The following is a 16,780-nucleotide window of genomic DNA, read 5'->3' on the forward strand; positions in this document are numbered from 1 at the left end:
TATATATATATATATATATGAATGAAATTATAAAATATATGTATAATCATCTAGCTATAATTAATGTATAATTTATGTATATTTTGAGGAAAAGTAAATAATAAATTAGCTATTTGTATAACCCTTAATATAAAAAAATCACATAAATAGCATCTGATGCTCTTAAAATATTATGGTGTAGCACTCACATTAAACTACTCAAGTGAGCAAATAAAATTGGCACGTTCTCTAAGAACATCAGCCATGCCACTTTTATAATCTGTTTTATTGCAATCACTCCTCCTTTTTTTTAATGTGTAATTTGCAATTTTGGTACATTCAGAAGAGCAATATGATCAAGTGGCTCGCTTTCGGAAAAGAATACTAGTACTACTTATTACAACTAGACTAGATAACATAAAAAAACAAAGAACATGTATACGGATAAAATAGGAACTTGGCCCGATTTTGCCATTTAATCGAAGACCAGGGCATCACGTCGAGGATCAGTCTCGTAATGGGTCAGGTCATAGCACGAAGATAAAGTATCAAGCTTGAGAATCGAGGTGCTCGTCGAGATCGAGGCCAGTAGCGATCGAGATCATATATGGCAAACTTCGAATGAAGCGCAATAACGGAAAGGCGAGATATCCGTAACCGGTCGAAGATCACGGCGAAAATTCCGGAACAGATCAGATCAAGTTGGCGGCAGAAATCGAGGATAACGGGGTCGACGGAACCCAACGTAAAAGGGTAAGTGTAAACACTTAAGAACCCTTTCACGTAAGTGGTGATGTCCTCTTCGGGGGTCGGAATCACCACCTCTTTGCCTTCCCAATGGCAATCTTTCTTCACCTGCTTAAGGTCGCCCTCAGTTATCGAGCATATATATCTCGACATTGGCTCACATCGGCCAGGGACCGACGAGGGTTTCTCAACCTTGAAATCGGAAGTGAGATTGCACACCCCGGGAGCACACTCCTCGATGCGTGGCTCCACCGACGTCTTGTCACCGGCCATCCGCGATGAAGAAGCTTTCTCCTTTTGAGGAACGAATTTTGATGTTTTTGCCATCTTTATATGGATTCAGGGAAAGAAAAAGATGAGATTTGTAGTTTTGAAAAAGGGTTGGTAACGAGGCCTAGAAACTGTGCAAGGTCGGAGAGGCTTGATAAGATGTGAAGAATTTTGAAGATTTGCAGAAAGATTTGAAAAACTCAGAAGGATTTTGAAGATTAGTACAAGAAAGATTCAAAGTAAAGTTTGAAGGAGTGAGAAGAAGACCTATTTAAGGATTCACGGTGATGGTTCAAAGGTACTAGTGGCCGACCATCAACTGACGCTCATTAATGATCTTGGGAACCGTACTGACGCTACGCTTTGGTCGCTTCGGTTGCTTCGGTCGCTTACGTCACAAGGGTGACATCATAATTGGTCGAGGTATAAAATCGAAGGCTCAGTTCGTTTCTTCTCATTACACTCCAAGAAACGAGGGGACTATCTGTATACGAATAAAATAGGAACTTGCCCGATTTTTTCATTTAACCAAAGACCAGGGCATCGCGTCGAGAGTCAGTCTCGTAATGCGTCAGGTCATACCACGAAGATAAAGTATCAAGCTCGAGAATCGAGGTGCTCGTCGAGATTGAGGCCAGTAGCGATCGAGACCATATATGACAGACTTCGAACGAAGGGCAATAACGGAAAGGAGAGATATCCGTAACCGGTCGAAGATCACGGCGGATATCCCGGAACAGATCAGATCAAGGGCGGCTGTTTAGGCTAATCATGGGATTTACTTCTATAATTAGAGTTATACCATAATTAGGATTTCTCTACTATATAAAGAGGAGTCCCCATCATTTGTGGACCTTACATTCATACGAATCAAAGCAATAAAATATTCTCTCTTTAGTTTAGATTCTCTTGTTTATCAGCTCGTTGCATTTTAATTGTTCTTACATAACTAGCTCGAGGGTATCCGATCTCGAGGGCTCTGTCCAAACGCTGGTTTGCTTTATATTATTGCCAATTTGCATCTCTTATCTTTACATTTATCAACCGGTATTAGGTGAAATCACGTATCCTTAAAACCACATTATAAGTTTAACTGCTATCCAATTTATAGGGTAAACGGAACAAAAGGTTTTTTCACTAATCAATCTCATTTTTTTCACTAATCAATCTCATTAGGGTACATATTTTATTCTAACTTATACGCCCTTTCAATTTTTGTTTATTTAAACAGTAAGTTAGAGAATCAAGTTGACTAAGAAATTAAAATGCCTTCATTCTTTCCCCCAGTATATACTTTGATAGTGGAAATTTAAAAAGAAAAGCAAGGATAACGAATAAAGCGTAAAATTATTGTAGGAGTGGACGGGATATTTCTCAAAGGCTCCACTAATGTGTACACTTAATATGCGCGGTTAAAAAACAAAGGACATGTTTGGTAATCTAGTTGTCTAGCTAGAAGTAATGAGATATCGATTCTCATGCGATCCTGATGAAACTGTATCCCTATGATCAAGATCAATGCCCTAAAATTAATATTTGTCAAGCTTAAATTTTACTGTATTATGATTTGATTACACTATTTTTGAGTGCTTTCTGAACTAGTCTTAAATAATTTTTACTTTCATATGATACTAATTAAATTTTAAGGTCGAAGTGGTAATAATAAAATTAAGATATTATTTAAATCTCATTGAAATATGAATTTGTCGTTCGATATTTTCTTGGTGATTTCATATGGTGAATCAAAGAGAAGAACCGACAAGCTTTCAAAGGTACATGCATCTTAAGCAAATCACTCATTTGAAAGGGAGAGAAGACTGCTTTTGGACTCGCTAATGATATAGCTCAAGGACCACTAGTTTATTGACCCAATATATTTGCATGAGTTTAGGAGTGACAAATATCATATCACAATCGAAGTCCTATAATACGATAGTGAGTCAAACCTAAAGGATATGATGTTTCCCAAATATCATATCACAAAGAATTTGCACTCTTAGGTTCTCTATTCTATTTTACAAGTGTTTTCATCAACAAGTTTGATAATGTTAAAAGGGACCGGTTGATATTCATCGATTTATCGAAGATAGTAGAGTCTACATGACGTGTGCTAAAATTATAAGCTAGGTTACATAAGTATGGTGAGAACTAACTTAGCTAAAAAAAAAACTTCTATATTTACACTGGTGTTTAATTTAGATCATACTAATTTATTATGAGTAAGTAATAATTGAGGCCAGAATACATATTAAATTTGACATAACTAAGTGATAAAAATATGCATATATATATATATATATATATAGAGAGAGAGAGAGAGAGAGAGAGAGAGAGGGGGGGTAGTTAACAAGTAGCTAGTTAAATACCTCGGTCCAATTTAAAACAGGAATAAAAAAAGAGAAAGATTTGAACACAGTTTTCTTGTAGTATTAAATATTCTATATATATCAGAAGCAGCTTATATGCATGAGCAAACAAAAGAGAACCCACTATAACCCACTTCTTTTCTATCTCACAGCAATGGCTTCTAACAATATTCTCTCTTCCTCTCAATTTGCTCTCAATTCCCACTTCTCTTCACCATCTCCAACTTCTTTCCAACCTTCTACTTACAGGTAACTTGCCTTTGAAAAAAACAAGTGCATGTTAAATTAAAGTGTTTAATTTATGTTGTCAATGATTTCAGGGAATATGAGTCTGAGGAGATTGATTGGGATAATTTGGGATTCAAGGTTATACCAACTGATTATATGTTTATAGCCAAAAGCTGTTTAGATGGAAATTTTGAACCAGGGCAACTAAATCCTTTTGGAAATATTCAATTGAGTCCCGCTGCTGGAATATTGAACTATGGACAGGTATAGTTTATGCTTTGCAACCCTGTTTCAAAAAGATTGACATTGTTTTCCTGTTATGCTATTTCAGAAAGATTGACACCTTTTAAAATTTCCTTAATAAGAAGCATTTATAATTACACAAATGCTATGGCAGGATTCAGACCACAAATTTCAAAATTTTGACAACTACATAAATGTTATGACTTATTTAAGACCACATTTGTAGGGTAGGAGTGTTTGGGGCAAAACTTTTAGGTTTTGATTTCGATATTAGTCTCCTGTGTGAAAGTTTATCTTATTCTGTCTATTCCTTGTTACTTTAATCTTCATATGTTTTGAGACATTTCAATATGGTATGGAGAAAGCTTCAATAAGCACATCAATCGAAGAATTTGTTTAATCTTCAATTTCTCATAATTTCTGAAGAGGAATTTGAAGCAAAATATATACTATTAAATGATGATTATGCATCAGCCTCAGTTTCTAAGTATACAATTATGACGTGTACAAGTTGTAGAATAAAGTTAACAAATATCTATTGGCTTAGCAAACATATTTTTTCCGAATACATTGGTAAGAAAAAAGCAATTAATTAATCAGTCAATTACTTCTATATGCTAAATATATTGCACGCATGTGATGTTGAGTGCCTACCTAATTTTTTGAATATAGACAAAACAGTGTCTAGTGGGTAATTGTTACCTAAATGATTTTCCTAAGCTAGGCTCATTTTTCGGCTTAAACTTGTGTTCACCCAAATACTAGGGCCGGTAAATTCACGTGATATGCTTTTTTTTTAAAAATTAAATTCAAAAAAATGCTTCACGTGAATAAGCCAAAAAAAAATAACCCAATTAAAACTGATAGCAAAATCCCGTGAATAAAAAAAGTATAGTATTTTATTGTCGTACTTTAATTATAATGGAGTAATTAATAGGGTAAATAGTTAGGCAAGTAAGCAAAACTATCCAGCATAGTGGGGAAAAGCTGCCAACGGCTAGAAAGTTTCTCTTAGGATCAATCTTTTGTTATTACCCCTAAGAAATTCCATATCCAACCAACCATAAATTATTTTATTCTGGAACATAATAACTTGTAAACTTAAATTTTAGCGGAATTTTTGTTTTCAAATATAGTATAAAATAAAATAGCAAAAAGAGTGAAACAGAAGTTTGTAATATACGAAATATATGAAGTTTACTCTTCGTTATATTTTGAATTATTCCTGCCGTTAGTTTAAAGTATCACTTACGACCTTACCACTTAATGTAATTACAAATTCAAACAGGGTTTAATTGAAGGCACAAAAGCCTATAGAAGAGAAGACGGACGCATTTATTTATTCCGTCCGCAAGATAGCGCACTTCGAATGCAGATTGGCGCTGAAAGATTGTGTATGCCTTTTCCATCCGTAGACCAATTTGTGGATGCTTTGAAGCAAACAGCTTTGGCTAACAACCGTTGGGTAATCATTTTTATTCTAATTAATCCTCACTTTAATTACATGTGTATTTTATATTATGAATGTCTCATTAAAAAATAAAAGGGGAGCCATTAGTGTGACCTTATATGTCACGGTTCGAGCGGTGAAAACAGCCCTTAGTGTTTGTATTATGTAGGTTATCCATACAGAGGCGTATCCACGGTATAGGTTATGAGTTCACTGAACCCATAACTTTCGCCTCATTCCCTGTATTTTTATCTAAAAAAATTATTAAATTTTGAATCCATTAAATTAGATGAGATGTGGTAGAATTGCGAATCTAAACCCATAAAATTTAAATCCTGGATCGGTCTCTGTATCCACATCACACCCCTTGGGGTGCGGCCCTTCACCTGACCCTACATGAACGCGGAATAGCTTGTGTGTCGTGCTGTCCTCGTTAAAAAAACTTACTTTATTTGTGCCTAAAACAAGAGCAGATTCCTCCTGCTGGGAAAGGGTCACTTTATCTTAGACCTCTGCTTATGGGAAGTGGAGCTGTACTTGGAGTTGCTCCTGCACCTGAATACACATTCCTTGTCTATTCTTGCCCTGTTGGAAACTATTTCAAGGTATGTTTTGTCAATCGAATTCCCTTTTCTTATTTATCTTTTTAAAAAGTTGTTCTGAAAATATTCTAAACAAAAGGAATCACACAAATTCGTGACACTTTCGATATAGGATGGAACAGGAGCACTCTCTTTATATGTTGAAGAAGAATTTCATCGTGCAGCCTTGGGTGGAGCTGGTGGAATCAAAAGCATTACAAATTACGCCCCGGTAAATAATTGTTATGTCTTGTGATAATTGAAAACTTATGTATATTCATGACTATAATTAAGCACTTTCTGTTTTTGTAAATATAGGTGATGAAGGCCATGAGAAATGCAAAAGGGAAAGGATTCGCTGATGTATTGTACCTTGATTCAGTAAATAACAAATATATTGAAGAGGCCTCTTCCTCTAATATTTTTCTAGTCAAGGTATATACATATGTTTTAAATATGTTTTTCGTGCTATTTGTACATCATGTCTCTTTATAATTTTAAAATTAAGAAAATGACATTTTAGATCTCTTATCTGTAGAAGACAGATCGCTTACGTGTAAAAGTAAATTTCCCATGTGTAAAGTGGGATCAGCTTCATAAATTTTTATACAGTAGTATTTTATTTTAACACGTACTTAAATGAGATATACTAACAAATTTAATGTTTGAACAATTCATCATAATTTAATTTTCTTTTTTAACACCGCATAGTCAATCTAACTTTTTTTTTAATAGTATATGAAAATTACTTAAATCTTTTACCATTTTTAACAATCTTCACAGGGAAAAGTCATTTCAACTCCAAAGGCGAATGGAACTATTCTTGAAGGAGTTACGAAGAAAAGTGTCATAGACATTGCACATGATCTTGGATACCAGGTTATAAGAAAATAAATACTGACTAATTAATTTAAACAACTTGATCCCAGAAAAAATAAGTGGGTAAGTGATTAATCCAAATTCCTCTCTAGGTTGAAGAACGGGCAATTGAAGCAGAGGAATTGATTACAGCTGATGAAGTGTTCTGTACAGGAACTGCACTTGGTGTTGCTGTTGTAGGAAATATTACTTACAAGGGTAAAAAGTAAGTTATTTCGTTAATTTACTAATTTTATAACTTGGACTTCATCCAAAAGTTTAAATATTAAATTATTAGTCGATTTGATTAGTTTTTATCTCAATAATTATTTGGTGCTCGATAAGAACTACACAGGTCAAAGTGGATTATGATTTAAAAAAAAAAAAAAAGAGAATTACATTTAGACCTGAAAACTAATTATTATTTAGATAAGAAACAACTATTTTAAAATAGTCCAAACAAGCGTTGAAGCCAAGCCATCCCTATACCTTAACTATTTGTTGCTTATCTTTCCTTTCAATTGATGAATTAATATTGAAATGTATATGTGCAGGATTGAATATAAGATAAGTTCAGAAATGATAAGCCAGCAATTGAACTTGAGGCTAGTGGGGATTCAAAGAGGCACTATTGAGGATAAGAGGGATTGGATTGTTGAGGTTAAATGAGATTCGATCTATTGATGTTTGAAATAAATAAAAGATTGAGAGAGTGCTTTGCTTGCTATAGCTAGTTTAACACGTGTCTCTTGTCCTGTCAAGCAGAAGCTGTGAGTTCGAGTCCTGTTTGTCGCGTCAGTTCAATAAGTATATCAATGCATTCTCTTAACTTTTTGTAATTTGTATTCCACCATAGTCCATACCCTATCAAGTGGGCCTGTGAGTTTGAGTTATGTCGCATATATCAATGCATCTCTCAACTTTCTGTAATAAATTAATAATGCTTTGAGAACGAGAACTTAAGACAAACTATCATTGTCTATTTCAAAGAATCATGTTGTTGAGAACTCAATGCCAGCATCTCTAATAGTCGAATTGGATAAGTATCAAGTAAATGGAAAATCTTTATCTATCGGAATCTCTTCTTTTTCTTTTCACTACGAAATCTATGAGGGGGAACGGCATAGAAACCAAACTTAGTAGAAATGACACCAGGTAGCCAATCTAAAGGGCTGTTATATTTATTTTTTAGTTGTATGTAATAGGGATAGAAGGAGATATAGATATATTTATAGGACAAAGGAGAGGTAAACAGATGAGCAGTTGAGTGTGGAAATCAACTGTGGGTTTGTAAAGATTATTGATGATCAATAGAAAATTTTAATTACCAAAAAAAAAAAGGCTGTTATTTAAAAATTAGGCAATGCGTCTTGAATTTCAGTTTTTCAAATCCACGGGACAAAAAATATCCTGAAGTTAAGATTTTTCGTTTAAAATTTCAGGAGAAAATAAATACTATCTAATCTCTAAATAACATCCCTGAGAATGACTACCTGTGCACTTGCCCCCCAAACTTATGCGGAAGCCCGGGACCAATCAATTGAGCTTTAGGCCGCTCAATGGTAAAAATTGCTAAAATATGATACTTTTTGGGGTGATTTTTTATTTTTAACTCCCACTTGTCCTATCGGCAGTACTTCAAGGTAAAAAGTTAAAAGTATTGCTTATGAGACTGTTGAACTAGTCAGCCATGGCAGAAGAGGAAGGAAGTCGAAGAAGAAGAAGGAGAAGCTCCATTCTTTGTATTAGAAATGAACTGTTCTAACTGATTCTCAGAAAAACTACTGTACAAGTGTAATTAACTTCTATTTATACAACTAATTAATTAACCTACCTTTTTATCAACTAACTTCACCTAATTACAATATATTAAATTAACTACTAGACCCCACATATATTCCTTCTACACTCCCCCTCAAGCTGAGGGATGAAAAAAGACTCTTCACTCCCAGCTTGCAAAGTAAGTAATCATGTTGTGGACTGCATAGACTCTTGGTGAAGATATCTGCAGTTTCTCTCTTGTACCAATATGTTGAGTTTGGATAATTCCTTCTTGAATCTTTTCTCTTACAAAGTGACAGTCTATGTCTATGTGTTTGGTTCTTTCGTAAAAAATAGGATGAGCTGCAATTTGAATTGCAGCTTGCTATCACAGTGAAGTTGAACTGGAAACTCAACTGATACTCCCAACTCCTCAAATAGTCCAACCAAACCACTTTATCTCTGCAACAGTAGTGGCCATGCTTCTGAACTCTGCTTCAGCTGAGCTTCTTAAACTGTTCCTTGCTTCTTTGATTTCCAGGAGATTAAGGCATCACCAAACCTCATAGCATAACCTGTGACTGACTTTCTTGTCTCTACACAAGCACCCCAATTTGAATCACAAAAGGCAACCAGTTTTTGATTACCAGTTGATGGTAGGAATAGCCCAAGACCACGATTACCTTTAATGTACCTGATAACTTTCATAGCAACATCTAGATGTGATTGCTTGGGAGCATGCATGAACTGACTCAGAACCTGTACCACAAAGGTTATGTCAGGTCTAGTCATGGTCAAATACAACAGTCTTCCCACTATCCTTTGCACCACAGGGAACATAGGAGAAAGGCCAGTGTTCATGTGCTTGAAGGGAACAATGTCTTCTTGAAAGACAGTGTCTCTGCTTACAAATAACTCCTTAGTGGTTAGGTCATATAGATAATATCCCTTCTGAGTTGTGAAATATCCAAGATGAACTGCTGGAATTGCTCTTGGACTAAACTTATCACCCCTTTTGACAGTGGTAGCATAGCACATGCTACCAAATACTCTGAGATGCTGTAGCGAAGGAGCACTGTGGAACAATTTTTGGAAAGGTGAATGACCTTTCAATAACACAGTAGGCAATGTATTAAGTATACAGCTGTGGATACACACTCTCCCCAAAACCTTAAGGGTACAAATGCCTGAAACCTTAAAGCTCTTGCCATGTCTAGGATATATCTATGTTTCCTTTCTACAACAGTATTTTGTTGTGGTGTATACACACAAGAACTTTGGTGTACAATCCCACACTCTTTAAGAAAATTGTTCACCTGATCATTGAAGAATTCTGAACTATTATCTGTTCTAAGACATTTCACTCCACAGCCAAATTGAGTTCTGACATATATTAGGAAGTTCCTTAGCACTACAATAGAATCTGCTTTAGTAGGCATTAGGAAGAACCATGTATATCTAGAGAAATCATCTACTAGAGTCAAAAAGTATCTCTTACCATCATGAGTGGGAACCTTATAAGGACCCTATACATCAGCATGCACAAGATCAAAACACTTAGCAGAACAAGTAGTACTTAGAAGAAAGGGTAGTCTTGCTTGTTTAGCTATAGGACATACAGAGCATATGTGATTATTCAGCTGAGAGTTACACAAGCTTTCTATATTTCTCAACACTCTTAAAGGAACATGTCCTAGTCTTCAACGCCAAAGAGACAAATCAAGAGTCTTAGTTTTATTCTTGGAACTATCTTCACTAATTGAACTGGAAATGGTATTTACAGATGACTGATTGATGACATCCTTATTCTCAAAGACTTGCTGTGAATTTGAGTTTCTTCTGTTCCTCAGAATGTACAAGCCATACTCTTCTCTACCAATCCCTATCACCTTTCCACTTGAGAGTTCCTGAAATACACAGAAATCAGGAAAGAATGCTGCACAATATTGTAACTCCTTGGTGATCTTTGATATTGATAATAGTTTGTATTTGAATTCAGGTATATATATAATACTTCTCCAATTGTCTTGTCCTGAAATATATGAGATTCTCCTGTCTTAGTGATAGTAACTTGCTCTCCAGTAGGTAGGTGTACCTTATTATTACTTATTTGTAACAGTTCTTTGAATTTGTGAAGCAAACCTAACTAATGTACCATATGATTTGTAGCCCCTTGTGTATACTATCCAATTATGGTCTCCTAGACTAGATATTAGGGCAGTAGGAATACCTGTTGTTCCCATTTGAGCTGCATTAGCCACATGTTTCCCTCTTTTCCTTTGTTCAACATTTGCAGAATTTGATTGTATTGCTCTAAAGTGAAGAACTGAACTGGAGCTGGTGGTGTTGTATTAGAGATAGGTGTTGTTTGCTAGGATGATCCTTGAGCTTCAGATCTCTGATTTCCTACACCACACACATGTTAGCATAAGTATTTGGAGTGCCTCCTTTCTCCTGTATTTGAAATCAGCTGGATATCCATGCAGCTTGTAACAGTTGTCCCTAGTGTGACCTTTAAGCTTGCAGTAGTCACACTGAAGTGCAGACCTTCCATAGTTGTAATTGGTCCTAGCTTTGTTTCCATCAACACCAATGCTAGCATTAATCCCACAACTGCCATTTCTCCTTTGACTTTCTACATTCACTATCATAGCATATGCTTGGTTTATGTTTGGTAAAGGCCTTGTCATAAAAATTTGATCCTTTGCATTCTCATAGGAATCATTCAGACCTGTTAAAAATTTATATAGCTTTTGCAACTGATAATGTTCTGCATATTTAACAGACTCTAGACATCCACATGAAGGAGGAGGAGTTAGTGTCTCATACTCATCCCATAGTTCCATTGCTTCGAGAAGTACACAGACACAGAGGATATGCCCTGAGTTAGCGCATCAGTTTCCTTGTGCAGATAACAGGCTCTAGAGGCATTTACTTTATCAAACCTCTCTTTAAGGTCTTCCCACACCTTATGAGCATCAGATGCATAAATCACAGCACTAAGTAAACTTGGAGATACTGTGTTCATTATCCAAGCTAGAACAATGGCATTACATCTGTCCCAGAGTTCATGCAAGCTAGGATCACACATTTCGCTTCTACAAGTTCCTAAAACAAAATCTAGTTTGTTTTTACCATGCAACACAATCTTCATTGACCGACTCCAAATTGAGTAATTTTCAAAACCTTGAAGTTGAATTGAGATAAGAAAAGAACCTTGTGTATCTGAAAGATGAATGTACAGAGGGTGATTGTGATGTACCAGATCTGGAGCATTGAATGTTTGAGCCTGAGTTGTAGTCGACATTGGAGGAGTTGAAGTCGAGATCCTGTCATCAATTGCCATTGTAGACAGTATAGATTGTATCGCACCATACTAATTGAGATGATTTAGGTCACAATTCACTCAATTTCAGCAGAAATTGACGCTAATCGAACAAGCCCTAATTTCAGGGAATTTGCTAAAAAAATGATAAGGGAACAAAGTAAAGGAAGCGATTAACCAGTGATATTCCTCTTGTGAAGCTGCTGAGTTAATTGATCTAGCCTTAAAGCTCTGATACCATGTTGAACTAGTCAGCCATGACAGAAGAAAAAGGAAGTCAATGATGAAGAAGGAGAAGCTCTATTTTGTGTATTAGAAATGAACTGTTCTAACTGATTCTCAGAAAAACTACTGTACAAGTGTAACTAACAACTCTATTTATACAACAAACTAATTAATTAACCTACCTTTTTATCAACTAACTTCATCTAATTACAATATATTAAATTAACTACTAGACCCCACATCTATTTCTTCTACAGAGACAAGTAGGAGGTAACACTTGTTAAATTTAAAGTTCTACACATTGACTATGAGGGGTTTGGGGTGGGGAGGGAGGGGGGGGGGGATAGGTTGGTTACGTATATTCCGAAAACTAATTAGAAGAACAAAACATAGATTTGGAACAAATAACAAAATAATTGTGTAATACATTCACTGAATATAGTAGTCAATGAAGGATTTAAATATAGAAAAATTGAACTTAAAACATAACACTAAAAATAATAAAGGTATCCTTTTCACAAACATTTGTCAAAAAATCCTTATGAATTTACTTGCGGATTTTTCCCTATGAAAATCCACAAGTAACTTCTTTTTTCTCACGAATTTTTATCAAATGTTTCTTGCGAATTCTCGAACTTTTACCAAAAGTTTCTTGCGAATTTTTAGTGTTTCTTGCTACAAAATTTGTAGGTAATTTACATGCGAATTCAAAATTCCCATGTAACTTACATGGGGATTTCAAAATTCGCAGGTAATATTTACCTACGAAGGTTTTTCCATCAAAATTTTTTTTGGTAGGAAAATTCGCAGGAAACAGAATTACATGCGAATTTTTCTGTATAATCCCCAAGAAAACCCCCATGTAATTCACACTTTTCTTGTAGTGTTCTATTTATACAACTAACTAATTAACCTACCTTTTTATCAACTAACTTCACCTAATTACAATATATTAAATTAATTACTAGACCCTACATCTATTCCTTCTATAAAGACAAATAGGAGGTAACACTTGTTAAATTTAAAGTTCTATACATTGAGCATGAGGGGACAAAAAATTCAAAACCACCCACTTTTGAAGGTTACCTGTGTACTTCACCCGCTCAACGGTACGGTTCTATTGGAACCTATTGAATTGGGCCTGTAACGTGAAGCGACACTCGGCCATGGGCCAGTACGAGTGGTTCTCATGCTATGAACCTTTTCTTTTCGTCATTTATATCAACTTACGTGTTTATCAGACGTTCTTCCCTTCATCTTTTTTAAGTTATTGGAGGAAAAAAGTAAAAATAAAACGTATGTTTGGGATATTATAATTTCATCCATTAATGGACACAAGTCTATGCTGCAAAAAGTCTAGTTTTCAACAGTGCCGTAATGGATGTGTATCTCCATTAACATCGGATTCCTATCACATCGTTTCCCTGTTTTCCATTAAATAATTATTTGTGCTACTGCTACTAAATTGTTAAAGAGATGACATATTAACATTCATCTATCCACCTAAGATTTTGATCATGAGAACATCATTCAACTTAATTTTGTTTAATCGTGGTAACTTCCCATAAGTTGACCACTATGTGCCATTTCTTTCTTTCTTCTTAGTTTTGTTGTCGAATAATATAAATATCGTGTAAAATTTCGCCCATCAATTACATCATTTCCATCTTGTTACTATACTTAGACACAAGAAGTGTTGAATTGTGTCTTATTCTTGCGCTTTCAAAAAAATTGGTCTTTGAACTAGTTCAACACACTCAAACAAAAATAATTGCAAAAAGTAATCAACACATAGATTTTTATATGGAAAATCTCCTTACTCAAGGGAGTAAAAATCACGACCTACCCAGTAGGATTTTCCTCAAATATCTACTAACTTCGAAAAAAAGTTTTAGGTTACAACTCAATAACCAAGGGGACTAACTCTAGTACCCATTATAGCAACCCCTTTCCAGACAAAATCTAGTCTAGAAAGCTAACTCAAAACAAAGACTAATAATAACCTACTACAATATTTCTATGAAAGCAGATAAGTTACAAATAGGAACAAAAGACTCAACCTAACAACTAAAGAACTCGAGCATCTTCATCTTCAAAAATCTGTTCTTCAGTTAAATGAGTTGGATCTTCACAAGTACCTTGTTGCTTTGCCATGATAACATCGTTCAACTTAATTTTGTTTAATCGTGGCAACTTTTCATGAGTTGACCACTATGTGCCATTTCTTTCTTTCTTCTTAGTTTTGTTGTCGAACAATTTAAATGTTGTGTAAAATTTCGCCCATCAATTACATTATTTCCATCTCAATTTGGCACCAGATATCTCTTAATTAATCTTGCATTTACTTCTATGATTTACTAATATTTAAATAAAATACTAAATATTTAATATACGTAAAAACAATAGAAAAATCTTTAATTAGTGGAGAGTTGAACTTGAATCAAGACAAAAAAAAAAAAAAAAAAAAAATCAAAGGCATACTATCCGACTAATTCTATCTCTATTCTTTTAGCCATCACACTAGCTATCATGATCAATGACATGAATAGAGTTTAAGGAAACAAAATAAATGTGCACTCTATATATGTCATTGCAAAATGAAGGATTTGAACTTAGCACATCGTCGTTAAATATGTAAAATTCATGGGTGGTGCAAGAGTAAGGCTAGTAAAGCCTTTTCTTTAGGCCCTCAAAATTTTGAGGCCACAAAAATTATTAATGGTAGAATAAATATTAATATTTTCACTTAAAAAATATTGAAGTTTGTAGAAAAAAGTATAAAATATGTGCAAAAATGAAAGGAAAAAAAAAGAATATCTATTTTTAGTATTAGAAAAATTTTAGAACTTTAAATCAAACTAATCAAATCTTCATATTAGCAAATAAAGTTTCTTACAACAAGATCCACGGTAATATATTACAAACACATGGCTAATATCTTGTCAACATGAATTGACCCTTGATAAGATAAATAATAATATTACTAAGTGAAGTTAAAAGTCATATATCTTGTAAGAATACTATAGTATAAATAAGTATGAAAAAAGACAATGTAAGCCTCGCTGCTCGGAAACACCCAGTGCTGACCACACTGAGAGACACGAAAGCGCAGGTAACGCCAGTTGCATATACTTCTATAGGTGTATAAAATTTAGATTCTTATTAAAACTTGACTTTACACCACTAAATTTGTTGAGCCGCCGTTAGAGAAAACTATTTAGAGTAAACAAAGCATGAAAAATCTTTCAAAATATAATAATATGAGCAAAAACTGCATAAATACGACTTTTGTGCCTCCTTGAGCAACTTTCCCTTTCGAAACATGTGCTGTTAAATTGTACGACCATTATATTCTAACAAAATGTATCAAAAAAATTTCATATTGTAATATGTTAACATATTATAACCCTTTGCATGTAGAGATAAAAATATCTGTTGATACCCATAGGAAGGAGGAGCTTGAAACACTGATACAAATCAAGAATTCTATAAATAATTAGAGGGTGGAAGAGTTGATGGTGCCAGTCTTCTAACAAAAAATTTCCATGATTGGTCGTCTCCCAAACCTTTGCGAACAAAAGGTGTGGTTGTCCAAAAACAGTGATGCCTGCCGACTATCCATATGACTTCCGGTTTTTACTAGTAATCAGCTACTTGGGTGTAAATTAGGCCAAATACATAGACAGACACTCAAACTTGTCCGAATTTTTTATTTAGACACTTAAATTAAGCCCATGAACACAATTATACCAATTCAACACAACTCGGTGACATGGCAAGTCATGTGCAACTCACCTAAACTAGAGCGCGTGAATTGCCACAAAAAAATAATTTCAGGTTTCTTTTGTCTTCTTCTACATACGTCCGATAGTCTTGTTCTTTAAAGCCTAAATCCCCGCCGAAGAAAATGGAATTTCACTCAAAAAAATTTGAATGATCTTCTACTTCTTCTTCAATTACCAAAGCTCTTGCTTGAAAAAAAATGAGTTAAGCTGACAAAATTTCTGAGACCCAAATTTGTCATCTTTCTTCCCTAGGAAATATTTAGACCCAACATATAAGGGTTCGGCTTTTTAGCCCTAAACCTATAACTTAACAGCTTCAAACTCAGATAGAAAGCAGCCATTATTCAACCAAAGATCTGGAAATTAATGAGGCAAATAACTCGAAAATAAGAAATCCGATCTAACAAGTTCCAATTGGTTTTGATATTGTTAAGTACAACGTTGTGTTATTTGTGGCTTCAAGTAATTCCTTGTATTTTTAGGAAACCAATAGTCCCTATAGGTTTAGGAAAATCCATTGTCCTAATAAATTTGGGAAAAAGGAAAACCTATAGTCCTTGTCAAATTGGGAAACCTTTCTCTTATATGTTTGGGACCTTTTGGGATCTATATAGAGGGGTTGTAGTTGGGGATTCTACAGATTGTATTGTACTTTTCTTCTCATTCATAGTGAAAAACTCTCTCTGCTTTTTCCCCGAGGATTAGGCTTAGTCGAACCTCGTTAAATCCTTGTGTTGATTTTTCTTCTCTATTTGCTTTGTGTGTGATTCTGTGCTAGTTATTCCACGATATTCCGCAATAATTGGTATCAGAGCAAGATTCGGGTTTCTACATATAATCTAGGGTTAAGATGTCTTCATCATCTTCAACAAAGTAGAGAAATTTGACGGGGGTTCTAGTTTCAGTCTATGAAAGATTATGATGAAATCGACTTATGGAAGGCAATTGATGAGGATTGTCCT

The 16,780-nt window shown here is 34.7% G+C and overlaps 1 protein-coding gene across 1 annotated transcript; it reads left to right on the forward strand.

Moving 5' to 3' along the window:
* Window positions 1–3,409: 3,409 nt before the first annotated feature.
* Window positions 3,410–7,734, forward strand: LOC109211373 (branched-chain-amino-acid aminotransferase 2, chloroplastic-like). Its single transcript, XM_019374905.1, has 9 exons — window positions 3,410–3,611; window positions 3,683–3,854; window positions 5,122–5,298; window positions 5,757–5,888; window positions 5,998–6,096; window positions 6,183–6,299; window positions 6,648–6,743; window positions 6,836–6,948; window positions 7,277–7,734. The coding sequence occupies exons 1-9, from the start codon at window positions 3,463–3,465 to the stop codon at window positions 7,389–7,391; spliced, it is 1,170 nt and encodes a 389-aa protein (XP_019230450.1). The 5' UTR covers window positions 3,410–3,462; the 3' UTR covers window positions 7,392–7,734.
* Window positions 7,735–16,780: the final 9,046 nt, after the last annotated feature.

Source organism: Nicotiana attenuata, unplaced genomic scaffold, assembly GCF_001879085.1.
Source record: "Nicotiana attenuata strain UT unplaced genomic scaffold, NIATTr2, whole genome shotgun sequence".
NCBI classification, from domain to species: domain Eukaryota; kingdom Viridiplantae; phylum Streptophyta; class Magnoliopsida; order Solanales; family Solanaceae; genus Nicotiana; species Nicotiana attenuata.

Bases quoted from the DNA above. Each gene is read 5' to 3' on its own strand.
- LOC109211373 (XM_019374905.1), top strand. From the start codon at position 3,463: ATGAGCAAACAAAAGAGAACCCACTATAACCCACTTCTTTTCTATCTC. The intron at 3,612-3,682 runs GTAACTTGCCTT...CAATGATTTCAG, and splicing joins TTCCAACCTTCTACTTACAG to GGAATATGAGTCTGAGGAGA. The intron at 5,889-5,997 runs GTATGTTTTGTC...CTTTCGATATAG, and splicing joins CTGTTGGAAACTATTTCAAG to GATGGAACAGGAGCACTCTC.